A 19,307-nucleotide genomic window follows, 5' to 3' on the forward strand; every position below is an offset into this window, starting at 1 on the left:
ACATGTATGCCTCTGGATGACTTGGTGACATTGCGATTATATTAGTATGGTGTTAAAGAAATTTTTTTTTTTTTGGTCACCAGTTCGCTTTTGCTTACAGATGATAGAGTGTTTTCTGTTTGCAAAGGGTAGAACAACATGCTTATTAGAAAACTTTTAACAGGTAGGTCTCAACAGCTTTAACAGTGTTAAAAATGTTTTTTACTGTTCAGCTTAGTTTAGTACGTTATCGGTCTAAAAGTTATTGGACGGCAATTTATCGGAAGATAATTAATCCGATGATGGTTTTTAAATTTATCTAAAAAGATAATCCGATAATGAAAACATTATCTTCGATAATTATCTGTTATCGGATTATCGGAAGTGTGCCCATGACTGCCTGTTGGTGACGTCAATCGCCTGTGAGCACGCCTTGTGGGAGGAGTGGTCCAGCCCCCTCGTCGGATTTTCGTTGTCTGAGAAGTTGCTGAGAGACTGGCGCTGTGCTTCATCAAAATTTTTTCAAAAACTGTGAGGCACATCCGAGTGGATACCATTCGACAAATTAAGCTGGTTTCGGTGAAAATTTTAACGGCTGATGAGAGATTTTGGATTGTTTCTATCGCTGTAAGGACTTCCCACGGAGCGGGACGTCGCACAGCGCTCTGAGGCGACGTCGTCATTCTGTTTCAAGCTGAAAACCTCCAAATTTAAGCCTCTGTTGACCCAGGACGTCGTGAGAGAACAGAGAACTTTCAGAAGAGGTCGGAATCAGCAGTTTATCCGGACATTCCACTGTTAAAGGAGATTTTTTTAATGAAAGACGTGCGAACAGATTGGCGCGTCGGCTCCATGTTGATAACCATTTGTAAAATCCAGGCGGCTTTTGGTGGCTTTCAGTTGAGTGAGTATCTGAGAAATTGTTTAACAGCAGGGCATGTTCCAACTTGTCCTTAAGGCTTCCAACGGTGTTTTTCCTGTGGTGGGTGCGCTGTGCTGGCTGCGAGCTGACGCGCCAATCCGTCCGCACGTCTTTCATTAAAAAAATCTCCTTTAACAGTGGAATGTCCGGACAAACTGCTGATTCTGACCTCTTCTGAAAGTTCTCTGTTGTCTCACGACGTCCTGGGTCAACAGAGGCTTAAATTTGGAGGTTTTCAGCTTGAAACAGGATGACGACGTCGCCTAGGAGCGCTGCGCGACGTCCCTCTCCGTGGGAAGTCCTTACAGAGATAGAAACAATCCAAAATCTCTCATCAGCCGTTAAAATTTTCACCGAAAACCAGCTTAATTTGTTGAATGGTGTCAACTTGGATGTGCCTCCCAGTTTTGGAAAAAAGTTTGATGAAGCACAGCTCCAGTCTCTCAGCAACTTCTCAGACAAAGGAATTCCGACGAGGGGCTGGACAAGGTGTGCTCACAGGCAAATGACGTCACCGACAGGCGTGAAAAAACTCTCGCATGCCCACGAGGGTTCAAGCTTGGCTGATGTAATCACACGTGATTCAAATCCATATGTTTTTTAAAAAAAAATAATAAGGTCGGATACTTTTCTAATAGACCTCATAAATGCCAGTTATTAGAAAGTACATGACAGCAGTTCACAAACATAATAAAGAGCTGATAATATATTAAAAAAAGTGTGATTTATAGCTGCTTTACAACTACCCTTTCAAGAATTTTTGAGAGAAAAGGAAGGTTGGAGATTGGCCTATAATTAGCTAAGATAGTTGGGTCAAGTGATGGCTTTTTAAGTAATGGTTTAATTACTGCCACCTTAAAAGCCTGTGGTACATAGCCAACTAATAAAGATAGATTGATCATATTTAAGATCGAAGCATTAATTAATGGTAGGGCTTCCTTGAGCAGCCTGGTAGGAATGGGGTCTAATAGACATGTTGATGGTTTGGAGGAAGTAACTAATGAAAATAACTCAGACAGAACAATCGTAGAGAAAGAGTCTAACCAAATACCGGCATCACTGAAAGCAGCCAAAGATAACGATATGTCTTTGGGATGGTTATGAGTAATTTTTTCTCTAATAGTTAAAATTTTATTAGCAAAGAAAGTCATGAAGTCATTACTAGTTAAAGTTAATGTTGTGAAAGTGTAGGAACACGGACCCACAACAGGGGGTGCAAATGAACGGACAATGGAGGAGTCGAATAACACTGCTTTTACTGTTGTGAAACAGGCAAAACAAATACAACCGATTACAATATTGAAATGGAGTCCAATTACAATGGTGTCGTGTGGACAGGCTCGACAATAGGAGACGTCTGTCCAAGTCGAATCGGAACCAACCCGATTTCCTCTGCCACCGAACCCCGGGAATACTGGAGCCGCCAAGTCCCGAATTCCCAGGTGGCCACTGCCTCCGCTCGTCGGATCCGGTACTGCTGGCAAGAAACAGAAACAGTCAGGTGTGGATGCGGCTGCACCCAGCAACACGGAGGGTGGAGAGTCCACCTCCACCTCTCGTCAACAACAATGTAGGAAGGTGAGTACTTATCCGAACGTTGTCTAGTAGTCAGCTGTCCTACAGATAATCAAACGAGAATACAATTAAAGTCACACGTGTGTGCAGGCTGAGATGGTTACCTCTTTGGTAAGGCGATATCTCGGCAAATGAGGTGGAGATGCCGTCCTGCTGATATACCTCCTTATTGATTGGGATCAGCTGTCTCCAGTGATGGATGACAGCTGTCATCCTGGCTGCTCCCGTAAGGCGGCAGCGCCCTCCGGTGCCTGGAGCCCGCACTCCAGGCAGGGCGCCCTCTAGTGGTGGTGGGCCAGCAGTACCTCCTCTTCAGCGGCCCACACAACAGTTAAAGGAATACTCGGCTCAATAGAGCTCTGACTCTTTGTCAGCCTGGCTACAGTGCTGAAAAGAAACCTGGGGTTGTTCTTATTTTCTTCAATTAGTGATGAGTAGTAAGATGTCCTAGCTTTACGGAGGGCTTTTTTACAGAGCAACAGACTCTTTTTCCAAGCTAAGTGAAGATCTTCTAAATTAGTGAGATGCCATTTCCTCTCCAACTTACGGGTTATCTGCTTTAAGCTGCGAGTTTGTGAGTTATACCACGGAGTCAGGCACTTCTGATTTAAGGCTCTCTTTTTCAGAGGAACTACAGCATCCAAAGTTGTCTTCAATGAGGATGTAAAACTATTGACGAGATACTCTATCTCACTTACAGAGTTTAGGTAGCTACTCTGCACTGTGTTGGTATATGGCATTAGAGAACATAAAGAAGGAATCATATCCTTAAACCTAGTTACAGCACTTTCTGAAAGACATCTAGTGTAATGAAACTTATTCCCCACTGCTGGGTAATCCATCAGAGTAAATGTAAATGTTATTAAGAAATGATCAGACAGAAGGGAGTTTTCAGGGAATACTGTTAAGTCTTCAATTTCCATACCATATAGTCAGAACAAGATCTAAGATATGATTAAAGTGGTGGGTGGACTCATTTACATTTTGAGCAAAGCCAATTGAGTCTAATAATAGATTAAATGCAGTGTTGAGGCTGTCATTCTCAGCATCTGTGTGGATGTTAAAATCACCCACTATAATTATCTTATCTGAGCTAAGCACTAAGTCAGACAAAAGGTCTGAAAATTCACAGAGAAACTCACAGTAACGACCAGGTGGATGATAGATAATAACAAATAAAACTGTTTTTTGGGACTTCCAATTTGGATGGACAAGACTAAGAGTCAAGTTTTCAAATGAATTAAAGCTCTGTCTGGGTTTTTGATTAATTAATAAGCTGGAATGGAAGATTGCTGCTAATCCTCCGCCTCGGCCCGTGCTACGAGCGTTCTGGCAGTTAGTGTGACTCGGGGGTGTTGACTCATTTAAACTAACATATTCATCCTGCTGTAACCAGGTTTCTGTAAGGCAGAATAAATCAATATGTGATCAATTATTATATCATTTACTACAGGGACTTAGAAGAGAGAGACCTAATGTTTAATAGACCACATTTAACTGTTTTAGTCTGTGGTGCAGTTGAAGGTGCTATATTATTTTTTCTTTTTGAATTTTTATGCTTAAATAGATTTTGCTGGTTATTGGTGGTCTGGGAGCAGGCACCGTCTCTACGTGGATGGGGTAATGAGGGGATGGCAGGGGGAGAGAAGCTGCAGAGAGGTGTGTAAGACTACAACTCTGCTTCCTGGTCCCAACCCTGGATAGTCATGGTTTGGAGGATTTAAGAAAATTGGCCAGATTTCTAGAAATGAGAGCTGCTCCATCCAAAGCGGGATGGATGCCGTCTCTCCTAACAAGACCAGGTTTTCCCAGAAGCTTTGCCAATTATCTATGAAGCCCACCTCATTTTTTGGACACCACTCAGACAGCCAGCAATTCAAGGAGAACATGCGGCTAAACATGTCACTCCCGGTCCGATTGGGGAGGGGCCCAGAGAAAACTACAGAGTCCAACATTGTTTTTGCAAAGTTACACACCGATTCAATGTTAATTTTAGTGACCTCCGATTGGCGTAACCGGGTGTCATTACTGCCGACGTAAATTACAATCTTACCAAATTTACGCTTAGCCTTAGCCAGCAGTTTCAAATTTCCTTCAATGTCGCCTGCTCTGGCCCCCGGAAGACATTTGACTATGGTTGCTGGTGTCGCTAACTTCACATTTCTCAAAACAGAGTCGCCAATAACCAGAGTTTGATCCTCGGCGGGTGTGTCGCCGAGTTTGGAAAAACGGTTAGAAATGTGAACGGGTTGGCGGTGTACACAGGGCTTCTGTTTAGGGCTACGCTTTCTCCTCACAGTCACCCAGTCGGCCTGCTTTCCCGGCTGCTCGGGATCTGCTGGATGGGAAGTAATGGCGGCTAAGCTACCTTGGTCCGCACCGACTACAGGGGCCTGGCTAGCTGTAGAATTCTTGTGGCTCAGATGTGCCACAAGAGGCTAAACTGTGGACAACGGACAGAAAAGTAGTACTGTCACTGTTTCCTTGGCTGGGAATAGGGAAAGAAAATGTTCACGGTGGGAACACTGAACTACAGGTTCAGTTATCTTGTTAACACCACTGATGAAATATTAAAAGGAATACAGCAGGAACTGATGGCTCTACAGATCATGGAAATACAGGATTGACTTGTTTTGGATCAACTTATTGTAGCCTCTGGTGGTGTATGTGCTATTGTTGGAGAAAGCTGCTGCACTTTTGTGCGTAGGAATGACACTGGTGGAGGTATTATAGCACAGCAGGACATAACCTGACCGCCCTGCGTGATGCCATAGCCGGAGACCTGACTCCTGAAGTGGACTGGTTTTCATGGCTGTTCACTGGCAACTAGAAGCATTTGCTAATAATGGCTGTCATGTTGGTGTTTATGGTGTTGCTGATGTTCTGTGTGTTCACCTCTTGCGTTGCTTGATGCCTGAAAGCTCAGGTCAACAAGTTCATCTCGTTCCAAGTGACAGCCTTCCTTCTGCGGGGCCATGGTGATGTTTACAGTAGTGTTCAGAATAATAGTAGTGCTATGTGACTAAAAAGATTAATCCAGGTTTTGAGTATATTTCTTATTGTTACATGGGAAACAAGGTACCAGTAGATTCAGTAGATTCTCACAAATCCAACAAGACCAAGCATTCATGATATGCACACTCTTAAGGCTATGAAATAGTAGTAGTAGTACTGTGAGTAGTCAGTAATAGTAGTGTGGCATTCAGTCAGTGACTTCATCAATTTTGTGTAACAAACAGGTGTGAATCAGGTGTCCCCTATTTAAGGATGAAGCCAGCACCTGTTGAACATGCTTTTCTCTTTGAAAGCCTGAGGAAATGAGACGTTCAAGACGTTGTTCAGAAGAACAACGTAGTTTGATTAAAAAGTTGATTGGAGAGGGGGAAACCTATACACAGGTGCAAAAAAAATTATAGCCTGTTCATCTACTATGATCTCCAATGCTTTAAAATGGACAAAAAAAAAAAAAACCAGAGACGCATGGAAGAAATGGAAAACAACCCATCAAATGGATAGAAGAATAACCAGAATGGCAAAGGCTCACCCATTGATCAGCTCCAGGATGATCAAAGACAGTCTGGAGTTACCTGTAAGTGCTGTGACAGTTAGAAGACGCCTGTGTGAAGCTAATGTATTTGCAAGAATCCCCCGCAAAGTCCCTCTGTTAAATAAAAGACGTGTAGAAGAGGTTACAATTTGCCAAAGACCACATCAACTGGCCTAAAGAGAAATGGAGGAATATTTTGTGGACTGATGAGAGTAAAATTGTTCTTTTTGGGTCCAAGGGCCGCAGACAGTTTGTGAGATGACCCCCAATCTCTGAATTCAAGCCACAGTTCACAGTGAAGACAGTGAAGCATGGTGGTGCAAGCATCATGATATGGGCATGTTTCTCCTACTATGGTGTTGGGCCTATATATCGCATACCAGGTATCATCGATCAGTTTGGATATGTCAAAATACTTGAAGAGGTCATGTTGCCTTATGCTGAAGAGGACATGCCCTTGAAATGGGTGTTTCAACAAGACAATGACCCCAAACACACTAGTAAACAAGCAAAATCCTGGTTCCAAACCAACAAAATTAATGCCTCACAGATGTAAAGAAATCATGAAAAACTGTGGTTATACAATTAAATACTAGTTTAGTGATTCACAGGACTGCTAAAAAAGCAGTTTGAACATAGTAGTTTTGAGTTTGTAGCATCAGCAGCAGATGCTACTATTATTGTGAACACCCCCTTTTCTACTTTTGTTTTACTAATAGCCCAATTTCATAGCCTTAAGAGTGTGCATATCATGAATGCTTGGTCTTGTTGGATTTGTGAGAATCTACTGAATCTACTGGTACCTTGTTTCCCATGTAACAATAAGAAATATACTCAAAACCTGGATTCATCTTTTTAGTCATATAGCACTACTATTATTCTGAACACTACTGTATGTGGTGCTGCTAAATTATGAAAGAGTGACAGAAAATGCAGGAACGGACTATGAGACTGTCTTATGTTATCAAATTATTTCATTCAATGAACTTTGGCATAACATTTAACAGTGTATTGAAATGGTTTATGTGTTAAAGGTTATATTGTAGTAACACTTAGATAGCATTAGGTCATGGTCCAGAAACCAAAAGGAGAACAAATGCCATGGAAGAGAGAAGTGTGCAAAGAGCACAGTTTAGATTGAGGAGAGATGTTCTTTCATCAGTGCACGATGAAGGAGCGGGAAGAAACACTGAGACTGAATGTGTTATTCTATGGGCACACCTTGGTGACTGTATATAAGTGGTGTGAAACTGAATGTTCTGGGTACTTGTCTTCACACCTGTATTCTGTATGACATGTACCTTTAAAGCTTTAAATAACAAAATATCAAAAGTTGAAACCTGCTTCATTGGTGTCTCATTTGTTGTCTGTGTCAGAGGGTTTTTAGGTCATTTTTTCCTAACACATTTCTTTTTAGAACTTGGTTTCCAACTGATAACTGGAAGATAGATAAACAGGCATAAAATTGGAAGGTAAATCCATAGCAGAAAAATTAGAGTAATTGAGGCACGTTTGATTGAGATATAATACAAAATGTACACCAACTGGGTTTTTCAATATTAAATTCAAATGTCCACAAAATCCACAATCCTGATCACATCCAGATTCAACTTTGCCAGCCAATAGTGAGTGCCAGTGTGCACCTCAGTTTCAAATAGGAGAGTGATTGGGGCATGTTTGTTAAAGATATAATGGAAAATATACATTAAATGGGGTTTTCAATATTAAATTGCCAAAAAATACATAATCTGGATCACATCTGTATCAAACTTTGCCAGGTGATAAAGGATACCATCCTACATAACACTCTCAGTGAATTTTTGAAAATTCATCTAATGTTAAAGATGGTGATTTTCCAAGATTTCCTGACTTTGACCTTTGACCTATGACCTTGAAAATCGAATCAGTTTTTACTTATCAGGATTTGAATCTTCATTAAATATTTCATAATGATATTTGTAAACTTGTAAGCTCCAGGTTGTTCACAAACAGACAAAGAAAGAAACAGGGGCAAAAACATAACCTCCTCTAAATTTGTTGGGGAACATGTCAGACATGGCAGAGTTCTGCCGAACTAAAGTCCATGCTCTTCCATCCTGGTCAGTAGGTGGCACTCACTGTTGGTCTAATACCTGTGGCTTATATTACAAGGGCTTCTTCCAATGTAAATTCAGTGCATCTGGAAAGTATTCACAGCACTTCACATTTTGTTATGTTACAGCCATATTCCAAAATGGATGAAATTAACTTTTTTCCCAGAAATTGTACACACATTACATTGTAATGAAAATGTGGGGAAAAAAAAGTGTTTTGGGGATTTTTGCTAAATTAAAAAAAAAAAATCACACATACATAAGTATTGACAGACTGCCATGAAGCTCAAAGTAGAGCTCAAGTGCATCCTGTTTCCACTGATCATCCTTGAGATGTTTCTGCAGCTTAATTGGAGTCCATCTGTGGTAAATTCAGTTGACTGGACATGATTTGGAAAGACACACACCTGTCTACATATAAGGTCGCACACTTGACAGTCAGAGTACAAACCAAGCATGAAGTCAAAGGAATTGTCTGTAGATCTCTGACACAGGACTGTCTCGAGGCACAAATCTGGGGAAGGGTACAGAAACATTTTTGCTGCTTTGAAGATTTCAATGAGCACAGTGGCCTCCATCATCCACAAATGGTAAACGTTCGGATCCACCAGGACACGTCCACAAGCTAAACTGAGAGATTGGGGGAGAAGAGCCTTAGTCAGGGAGTTGACCAAGAACCCACTGGTTACTGTCTACAAGCTCCAGCATTCCTCTGTGGAGAGAGGAGCACCTTCCAGAAGGTCAACCATCTGTGCAGCAATCCACCAATCAGGCCTGTATGGTAAAGTGGCCACACGAAAGCCACTCCTTAGTAAAAGACACATGGCAGCCCACCTGGAGTTTGACAAAAGGGAGCTGAAGGACTCTTAGACCATGAGAAACAAAATTCTCTCCTCTGATCAGACAATGATTGAACAATTTGATGTGAATGCCAGGCACCATGTTTGGAGGAATCCAGGCACCATCCCTACAGTGAAGCATGACGGTGGCAGCATCATGCTGTGGGGATGTTTTTCAGCAGCAGGAACTGGGAGACTAGTCAGGATTGAGGGAAAGATGAATGCTGCAATGTACAGAGACATCCTGGATGAAAACCTACTCCAAAGCGCTCTTGACCTCAGACTGGGGCGACGGTTCATCTTTCATCAGGATAATGACCCTAAGCACACAGCCAAGATATCAAAGGAGTGGCTTCAGGACAACTCTGTGAATGTCTTTGAGTGGCCCAGCCAGAACCCAGACTTTGAATCTGATTGAACATCTCTGAAAATGAAAATGGCTGTGCACCGACACTCCTTTCCCAACCCTGAAGGTTCTGCAAATAGGAATTAACAAAGCTGGCCAAAATAGGTGTGGCAGATTTGTGGCATCATATTCAAGAAGACTTGAGGCTGTAATTGCTGGTGCATCGACAAAGTATTGAGCAAAGGCTGTGAATACTTATGTACATGTGATTTTTTTTATTACTATTATTTTTTATGAAATTGCAAAAATTGCATATAATAGATTTTTTCATGTTGTCATTATGGGGTGTTGTGAGTAGAAGTTTGGGGCAAAAATGAATTTCATCTGTTTTGGAATAAGGCTGTAACATAAACTGTAAAAAAAGTAAATACTTTCTGGACGTACCGTACTATAGTAGCATCCCTTCATGTAGGTGTATCAAAACAACATGCTGAGTGGTTAACTTGCTACGTCCAAGCAAGTCCTGGAGTGAATTATATTAGATTTCACTGTTCAAACTGTGTTTCTTCAAACACAGAATTCTGTAGCAGGATGGACGTCTCCTATCCTCAAGCCTGCCCACACGTCACCCAACGTGTAATTGACTATGGTCCCAAACTGATTGTTGTCTGTATTCCGTTCTGCACAATTTACAACATTAAATTGTTACTGTTTGGCTTATCCATTGCCCGTTCTTTTACGCCCCCTGTTGTGGGTCCGTGTACCTACACTTTCACAACATCTTGTTCTCCATCAAATAAACCAGTTCATGATGAAGATAAGCCTCATTTTAAATTTCATTATTATTATTATTATTATTATTATTATTATTATTATTATTATTATTATTATTATTATTATTATTATTATTATTTCAATGTACATGACAACAAAAAGAGAGTTTCCAGCTGCTGGAAAATTATTGTCAAAACTGGATAACACACACTCTTGCAGGCAAACAAAAAAGGTCCGATTCAAGTCACTTCAGTGAGAAGTGTGAACGGAGCTCCCTGTTCTCTCGGTGAGATTCAAACCCGCTGTTCCACCCTGTCTGTCCGCTTTCAAACACCTTTTATTTCATAAACTAGCTGCCTACCTCGTTTGCTGGAGATCTGGTTCTGCTGCATCCGAAGTAGACTTTGCTCTGCAGCAATCATACAAAGAGAACACAGCTGCATACCTTTATCCTTTGCTCATTTCTCCTCCTTTTTTTTTTTTTTTTTTTTTTTTTTTAAATTGGGCATCTGATGGCTTTGACCATTTTCTGTCCATCTGTTTATTTGGCACCTGAAAATCAGCAGACGCCCTCCCCCATTTCAGATTCTGGCTACAGGCCTGAGAATTTAACTGGTACTGAATGAAGTCAAAGCTGTAGAAAAGCTGTCCCCTTAAAATGAGTTTATCCTGAAGTATTTAAATAATGTGCAGGTTAAAGTCTTTCTGTAATATGATGCTGCATTAGAAAAGAGCAGCAATGGTTAGTGAGTAAAATATAATCTGTTCAGCAGGAGAACAGTTGCTGTTTTCTTCACTGTCTCACCTTGTTTGCCTTAAACTCCAGGACACAATTACAACAGAGTTTCTATAAAAATGTAGATGTGAACAGCTTATGATTTGAATGTGAAAAACTTTCGGTCCAATTTTTTTTTTTTTTTTTTTGCTTTAATCCTGCATAGAGCAAAGGCACTTTAAAGACTAACACACTGAGGCACTGTCAGTACATTAACTTTGCTTCCACTTCTTAGACTTTAATATGAAATCCTGCAGTAAAATACAACAGTGAGAAACCACAACATGTTCAGCCTCTGTCCTTTCTCTGATTGGCCAGCTTCTTACAGTGGAGGCTGACGTAGATCGGTTGCATAAACGTGAGCAGAGACACGGCGGTGATCACCACGTTCACCTGAGAGTGAGAGACAGACAGGGTAAAAGAGACAAACTGGATTAGACCTGACTACTTAATCACAAGTTTATTCTAACACTTTAACTCATGTTGATGCCAAATATGGCACTTTAACCACCTGCTGCAGACCTTTTTGTAGCCTGACAGCCAGAATCTCAGACAGGTGAACCCTGTAAACTCAGGCATGTGTAAGTTGTGATTCTGCTTTACTCACAGTCGATTTTTGAACCTCGAAAATTTAGACTACTGTATAATATATTGTATATATCTTTTTCATCAACTTCATGAACTCGCGGTTTCAGATAACTCACGGTCCGATTTTGTGGACCCCAACTTGTGCGAGTTATCGGGGCTCACCTGTATTTCTGTTTGTCTGCCTTGGTGTTTGCTCTTCTCTGCTCCCCCTCCCCTTCTGTTTTTCCAGGTGCTGCATCACAGAGCTGAGTTGCCACACCTGTCAACAGTCATCCTCACCTGTATTTAAGCCCTGGTTTTTCCACTTCACACTCGCCAGAAACTCAGTTCAGCTCTGTGGTACCTGGCCTCTGTTTATCTTGTTAGATAGTTTTCAGTGTTTGTTTATGACTCTGTGTTCACTTTATTTTGACTTGTCTCTTGTGCTCTGTTTCAGAGTTCCTGTCTCCGTTGCAGCCGTCTGGTTCTGGTCCTCTGCCATACGTCACATTCTGATCAAGCCAGTGTCTCTCTGCTCTGGTGCTTCCTAAAAGATCATCTGCAATATTCATATCTTCCTTTATCAAATAAATTGTTACTTTGTTTTCACCACAGCTCACTGCTTTTGGGTTCGAATCATTTATTGGCTCAACTGTAACAACATTTTCTGGCTGCATCATGGATTCAGCGGGAGCAGACTCTGTACATAAAGCTCTCAGCTCACACTCAGACACCAGCAGCAAAAGATCCAGACCGTCACCGACCAACAACAGGCTTTATCAGTACAGGTATCCCAGCTTTGTTCACAACTGTTAACACTAATTAACCAGCTTTCACAAATCACCTCCGCATCACCACCATCTCCACCACCACCCACATTTCTAGTTCCTTCACTGGCCCCAGCAGTTCACAAACCCATCATTTGGATGGCTTCTGCCTCCTGAGTCGTCGGACGGTTTGCCAGAATTTCTTCGAGTCCAACCGATAATCCTCCTCCATGGCCTCTCCGAACTCTTCCCAGACCTGCGTTTTTGCCTCTGCGACCGCACAGGCTGCAGTACGCTTGGCCTGCCGGTACCTGTCAGCTGCCTCTGGGGTCCCACCTACCAACAAAGACAAGTAGGACTCCTTCTTCAGCTTGATGGCATCCCTTACTTCTGGCATCCACCACCGGGTTCGGGATTGCTGCATGGCGCAAAGCAATGCCGTGATGAAGCCTCACGGGACATGTTCTAGCATGTCCAGGCACATCCACAATTTCTCGGATAATCACTCGATGGAGACCAAAACGGAGGTGTTCCTTTGTCTCGCTCCATCAGCAAATCGGTCATGACACACGAAGCCTCCGCTCGGCTTTCCATGACAAAATCTCTTGTTAAAAGTGAAATCTGCTGGAAAATGGTTGATGTCCAGCTCTTGTGATAACCAGAGAAAGTGCACACGACTGTCCCGGCACCATAGAGCCATCCGTTTAGACATGATCCGGTGGTTTGTGGCTCTCGATGGCGGCACAGAGTGTGGCACGCCGAGCGTCCTTAAAGCCATCCTTAAAGCTGTAATAACACTCCTTATTCTCTGTGAAGCCCGTAAAATTTTCACCTAAAGCCAGATAAATTTTTCGAATGGTTTCCAGCTGCCAGTCTCTAACAGTTTCTGAAAAAATTCTGATGGAAAAAAAGCCCAAATCATTCCGCCATTTCCTGACAATGAAAATCCGCCAAGGGGGCTGGACCACTCCTCACTCAAAGCCTGCTCACAGGCGAATGACGCAACCGACAGGCGTGGAAAAACTCACGCATGTGCACAAGGGTGTCTGACGCAATCACACGTGATGCAAATCCATATGGTTTTTGAAAAAAATAATAAGGTCGGATACTTTTCTAATAGACCTTGTATATATATATATGGTTTTGTTTCTAACGGTGTTTACACAATGGGGGATTTTCAAGTTGCGTTAGAGCAGTGCCTATGCGCATGCGTAATGACATCACAACTCTGTCTGGTTAGGGAGATGCGGTTTTGTTCAACAAAAATAACTGTCAAGAACCATTCTTGTCACAGTTTGGAGTTGTGTAGAGGTATGAATCGTCTTCTGAATGCTTGAATAACGATGTCAGTCGCACAAAGAAATCAAATAATAGTGAAAACATGTTCATTGCGCCCAGAATGTTGGTATTTTGGTCGCTGAACTTTCCTACCATCGAATGTAAAGCCCCGGTCACATAGCACTAACGAAGGACACCAAAGTCAAAATGAAACAAGAAATCTGGACGTTTGTTGACTTTCGGAGACATCGTTTAACCAGCGTCCATCTTCGATTAGGTTACCCACTCCATGAGGTGTCATAACAACAGGTCAGTTAGCCGCTCCATGAGGTGTCATAATGACAGATCAGTTAGCCGCTCCGTGAGGTGTCATAACAACTGGGAGTGACTATTGACCCGGTGGCCAGGCACTCGCAGTCGAAGTTTGCTATTCACCTGGCTGCTGTCTCTCTCTTGCCAGTGTGAGGGGCTCAGCACTCTCCTCACACCAGGACCACACTGATGAACAGTCTCTGAAAGAAGCTCCTGTCAGCAGAAGCCCTTCACTCTTCTGTTTTTTGCTCAGACTTGCAGTGTTTTGCTTTTTAATTTTCACTTTTTTGGAGAAGACACAACGCTTCACAAACACGATAACTGGCTCATAGCAACTTATTGGTTAGCTGTGAGGCATCATGACAAGCTGTTGTTTCTAATGATGCCAAACACGTGAGCGAGAGGCTCACTAACCAGAAGTCTCTGCAGCGCAACAAGATTTTCACAGAGGTAAATTTGTTACTAATATTTTTCCTGTTTTATTTGCATGTGTTAATTATTATGTTGTGTATCTTTATTTTTGACCTTTACAATTGGTATTTAATACTTTCTATTCCAGCCCAAAGTCCAAATCAGGTGGTGTGCAGATACCGATGTCTGCTCAAGCTCTTCAGGAGAGATGCAACAATGGCTAGAGCGTTTATGTGCTATCAAGTGGACCGGAACACCATCGTGACAACAGCTCCCATCGCAGAGCTGTCAATCACTGCAGACAGCAAATATAGGGAAGTCTTAAAAACTACAGTCAGGTTAAGCTCTCTGTTTGCAGCGCAGTGTGCATTTGTAATAACAGAGGATCCAGAGGAAGGACAGCTGATTAAAGACTAGAAGTCTAATGCACAGTAAAATCACTAGTGTAAAACTAACACTGACAGTGTTGGGGAAAGTGTAGTGACACGGACCCACAACAGGGGGTGCAAATGAATGGTCAATAGATGAGTGAAAAGATAACAATTTAATGTTGTGAATGTGCACAACGATTATACAGACAATCACAGAATCTGATAGCAGTCAATACACAAAGGTGACGTGTGGGTAGGCTCGAGGATAGAAGATGTCTGTTCCGAGAAGAGCCGTAACCACACGATTTCCACCGCCACCGAACCTGGTGAATACTGGAGCCGCCAAGTCCCGAATTCCCAGGTGATCACCGTCCCCGACTGTCGGATCTGGTACTGCTGGCGAGGAGCACAAACAGTGAGATGTGGGTGTGTGCACACCCAGTAACAAAAACAGTCAGAAGGTGGAAAGTCACCTCCACCTCTAATCACACACTCATGCAGCTCCTGTTAAATCACTTATCTGGTTGGAGTGTGAAGCGAAGCCGTTGCTGATCACACTTTACGCCAATCCACAGATAATGAAACGCCACAGGAATACGGCTGCATAGAAGTTCAGGTTATTACTCAATGATTTAAGTCAGCAGAGAAAAGTACCTTCACAGGTAGATGATATCTCGGCAACGAGGTGGAGATGACGTCTGGTCTTTATGGAGTGAGATGATGTAGTGTAGATGGGTGACAGCTGTCAAGAGATAATGAGTGACAACTGTCACCCCCGGCTGTGTCCGTGGCGGCAGCGCCTTCTCGTGCCTGAAGCCCGCACTTCAGGCAGGGCGTCCTCTGGTGGTGGGCCAGCAGTACCTCCTCTTCTGGCGGCCCACACAACAGGACCCCCACCCAACGGGCGCCTCCTGGCGCCCGACCAGGCTTGTCCGGGTGACAGTGGTAGAAATCGGCCAGGAGGGCCGGATCCAGGATGAAGCTCCTCTTCACCCAGGAGCGTTCTTCGGGTCCATACCCCTCCCAGTCCACCAAATACTGGAACCCCTGGCCCATCTGACGGACGTCCAGGAGCCAGCACACTATCCAAGCTGGCTCCCCGTCGATGATCCGGGCAGGAGGCGGCGCCGGTCCGGGAGCACAGAGGGGTGAGGTGTGGTGAGGTTTGATCCTTGACACATGAAAGACCGGGTGGATCTGCAGTGAAGCCGGGAGTTGGAGCTTCACTGCGGCAGGGCTGAGGATCCAATATACCTGTCCTTGAGTTTCGGGGAGTCCACCTGGAGGGGGATGTCCTTCATGGATAGCCACACCTCCTGCCCGGGCTGGTAAGCGGGGCCGGGGATCGCCGGCGGTCTGCATGGGTCTTCGCCCTTGTCCGGGCCTTCAACAAGGCAGAACGGGCAGAGCACTACACCCGACGGCACTTCCGCAGGTGGGCCTGGACCGAGGGCACACCGACCTCTCCCTCCACCACGGGAAACAATGGGGGCTGATACCCCAAACACACCTCAAATGGGGAGAGGCCGGTGGCAGAGGACACCTGGCTGTTATGCGCATACTCGATCCAGGCCAGATGTTCACTCCAGGCCGTCGGGCGTGCGGACGTCACACAGCGCAGGGCTTGCTCCAATTCCTGATTGGCCCGCTCTGCCTGTCCATTGGTCTCCGGGTGATACCCGGACGAGAGGCTCACAGTGGCCCCCAGTTCCTGGCAGAAGCTCCTCCAGACATGTGAGGAGAACTGGGGACCACGATCAGAGACGATGTCAGTAGGTATCCCGTGCAGACGGACTACGTGGTGGACCAGGAGGTCTGCAGTCTCCTGGGCCGTGGGGAGCTTCGGGAGGGCCACGAAGTGGGCCGCCTTGGAGAACCAGTCCACTATCGTGAAGATGGTCGTCATGCCCTGGGACGGCGGGAGGCCCGTGACAAAATCCAGACCGATGTGGGACCAGGGGCGATGAGGCACAGGAAGTGGCTGAAGAAGTCCCTGTGCCTTCTGGTAGTCTGCCTTGCCCCTGGCACAGGTGGTGCAGGCCTGGATATATTCCCGGATGTCAACCTCTAGGGACGCCCACCAGAAGCGCTGCCGGACCACTGCCACGGTCCTTCACACCCCCGGATGACAGGAGAGCTTAGAACCGTGACAGAAATCCAAGACAGCAGCTCTTGCCTCTGGTGGGACATAGAGTCTGTTCTTCGGCCCTGTTCCGGGGTCCGGGCTCCGTGCTAGGGCCTCCTGGACGGTCTTCTCCACGTCCCAGGTGAGGGTGGCCATGATAGTGGACTCCGGAATGATGGGCTCCGGTGGATCCGACAGCTCAGTCTTGACTTCGTCTTCATGCACCCGGGACAATGCATCCGATCTCTGGTTCTTGGTCCCGGGGCGGTAGGTGATTCGGAAGTCAAAACGCCCAAAGAACAGTGACCAGCGGGCTTGCCTGGGGTTCAGCTGCTTGGCGGTCCTGATATACTCCAGGTTCCGATGGTCAGTGAAAACCGTGAAAGGCACAGACGCTCCCTCCAACAGGTGTCTCCACTCCTCAAGAGCCTCTTTCACCGCAAGGAGTTCTCGATTGCCGATGTCATAGTTCCATTCAGCTGGGGTCAACCTGCGAGAAAAGTAGGCACACGGGTGAAGAACCTTATCGGTCTCTCTGCTGTGGGATAGCACGGCTCCTATCCCTGAGTCAGAGGCGTCCACTTCAATCACAAACTAGCGGCTAGGGTCGGGCTGCACCAGAACTGGTGCAGACGAGAACCCGCGTTTCAACTCCTTGAACGCGGCTTCGCACCGATCCGACCAGGTGAAGGGGACTTTTGGAGAGGTCAGGGCTGTCAGGGGGCTAACTACCTGACTGTAGCCCTTAATGAACCTCCTGTAGAAATTTGCAAAGCCGAGGAACTGTTGCAGCTTCCTACGGCTTGTTGGTTGGGGCCAATCTCTCACCGCCGCAACCTTGGCCGGATCAGGGTCGACGGAGTTGGAGGAGATGATGAACCCCAGGAAGGACAAAGAGGTGTGGTGAAACTCACACTTCTCGCCCTTCCGACGTCTGGGAGTATGTCCAGGCCTGCACCACCTGCGCCAGGGGCAAGGCTGACCATCACAAGGCCCAAGGCCTCCTCCAGCCTCTGCCAGTGCCTCGTCGCCCCTGGTCTCATATCGGCCTGGACTTTGTCACGGGCCTCCCGCCGTCCCAGGGAAACACCACCATCCTAACGATAGTGGACCGGTTTTCCAAGGCGGCCCACTTCGTGGCCCTCCTGAAGCTCCCGACGGCCCAGGAGACTGCAGACCTCCTGGTCCACCACGTCGTGCGTCTGCATGGGATTCCATCAGACATTGTCTCGGATCGTGGTCCTCAGTTCTCCTCCCAGGTCTGGCGGAGTTTCTGTAGGGAACTGGGGGCCACCGTCAGTCTCTCATCTGGGTACCACCCCCAGATGAACGGGCAGGCAGAGCGGACAAACCAGGAACTGGAGCAGGCCCTCCGTTGCGTGACCTCCGCGCACCCGACGGCTTGGAGTGACCATCTGGCCTGGATCGAGTACGCTCATAATAGCCAAGTCTCGTCTGCCACCGGCCTCTCCCCATTTGAAGTGTGTTTGGGGTACCAGCCCCCATTGTTCCCGCTAGTGGAGGGAGAGGTCGGGGTGCCCTCGGTCCAGGCCCATCTGAGAAGGTGCCATCGGGTGTGGCGTACCGCCCGCTCTGCCCTGCTCAAAGCCCGGACGAGGGCCAAGAACCATGCAGACCGCCGGCGTGCCCCGGCCCCTGCGTACCAGCCTGGGCAGGAGGTTTGGCTTTCTACAAAAGACATTCCCCTGCAAGTGGAATCCCAAAAGTTGAAGGACAGATACATTGGACCTTTCCTTATCCTCAAGGTCCTCAGTCCAGCTGCAGTGAAGCTGAAGCTGCCAGCTTCACTGCGGATCCACCCGGTTTTCCATGTGTCCCACATCAACCTCACCACGTGTCACCCCTCTGTGCCCTGGACCGGCGCCGCCTCCTTCCCGGTCATCGACGGGGAGCCGGCTTGGACCGTTGCGCCGGCTCCTGGACGTCCGTCGGAAGGGCCGGGGGTTCCAGTATTTGGTGGACTGTGGAGGGGTATGGACCCGAAGAATGCTCCTGGGTGAAGAGGAGCTTCATCCTGGACCCGGCCTCCTGGCCGACTTCTACTGGCGGCACACCCGGACAAGCCTGGTCGGGCGCCAGGAGGCGCCCGTTGAGGGGGGGTCCTGTTGTGTGGGCCGCTGAAGAGGAGGTACTGCTGGCCCCACCACCACAAGATGGCGCCCTGCTGAAGTGCGGGCTTCAAGCACGAGAGGGCGTCGGCTTTGCTGGAGGTGACAGCTGTCATTAATCAACACAAGCTATCACCCATCACCACCACTACAAAGACCTGCAACTCCACCTCCTCGCCGAGAAATCAACTACCATTCAGGTAATTTCTCTGCTGACTAACACTGTTGTGTGTAATAACTTGAACTTCTATTGCAGCCGTTTTCCTGGAGTGTTGCCTTATCTGGGAGGATTGGCGTTTGGTGTGACAGCGACGGCTTCGCCTCACACCCCATCCCAGATAAGTGGTTGACCAGGAGCTGCACGAGTGTGTGTGATTGGAGGTGGAGGTTTTCCCTCTTTACTTAATACAGACTGTGGGATTATGAGTGTGTGAACTCACACTCATCAGACTGTCTCTGTTCTCTGCCAGCAGTAACGGGTTCTGACTGCTGAAGAC

At 46.0% G+C, this 19,307-nt stretch overlaps 1 protein-coding gene across 1 annotated transcript in view; it reads right to left on the bottom strand.

Moving 5' to 3' along the window:
* Positions 1 to 11,138: 11,138 nt before the first annotated feature.
* The window catches only part of LOC117526669 (solute carrier family 43 member 3-like), a 50,884-nt gene continuing 42,715 nt past the window's right edge, over positions 11,139 to 19,307 (bottom strand). The window contains exon 12 of the mRNA XM_034188722.1: positions 11,139 to 11,243. Coding sequence (XP_034044613.1) covers positions 11,139 to 11,243 — 105 coding nt within the window. The remainder of the gene's footprint in view (positions 11,244 to 19,307) is intronic.

The sequence above is a fragment of the Thalassophryne amazonica genome, chromosome 15 (assembly GCF_902500255.1).
Source record: "Thalassophryne amazonica chromosome 15, fThaAma1.1, whole genome shotgun sequence".
NCBI classification, from domain to species: Eukaryota; Metazoa; Chordata; class Actinopteri; order Batrachoidiformes; family Batrachoididae; genus Thalassophryne; species Thalassophryne amazonica.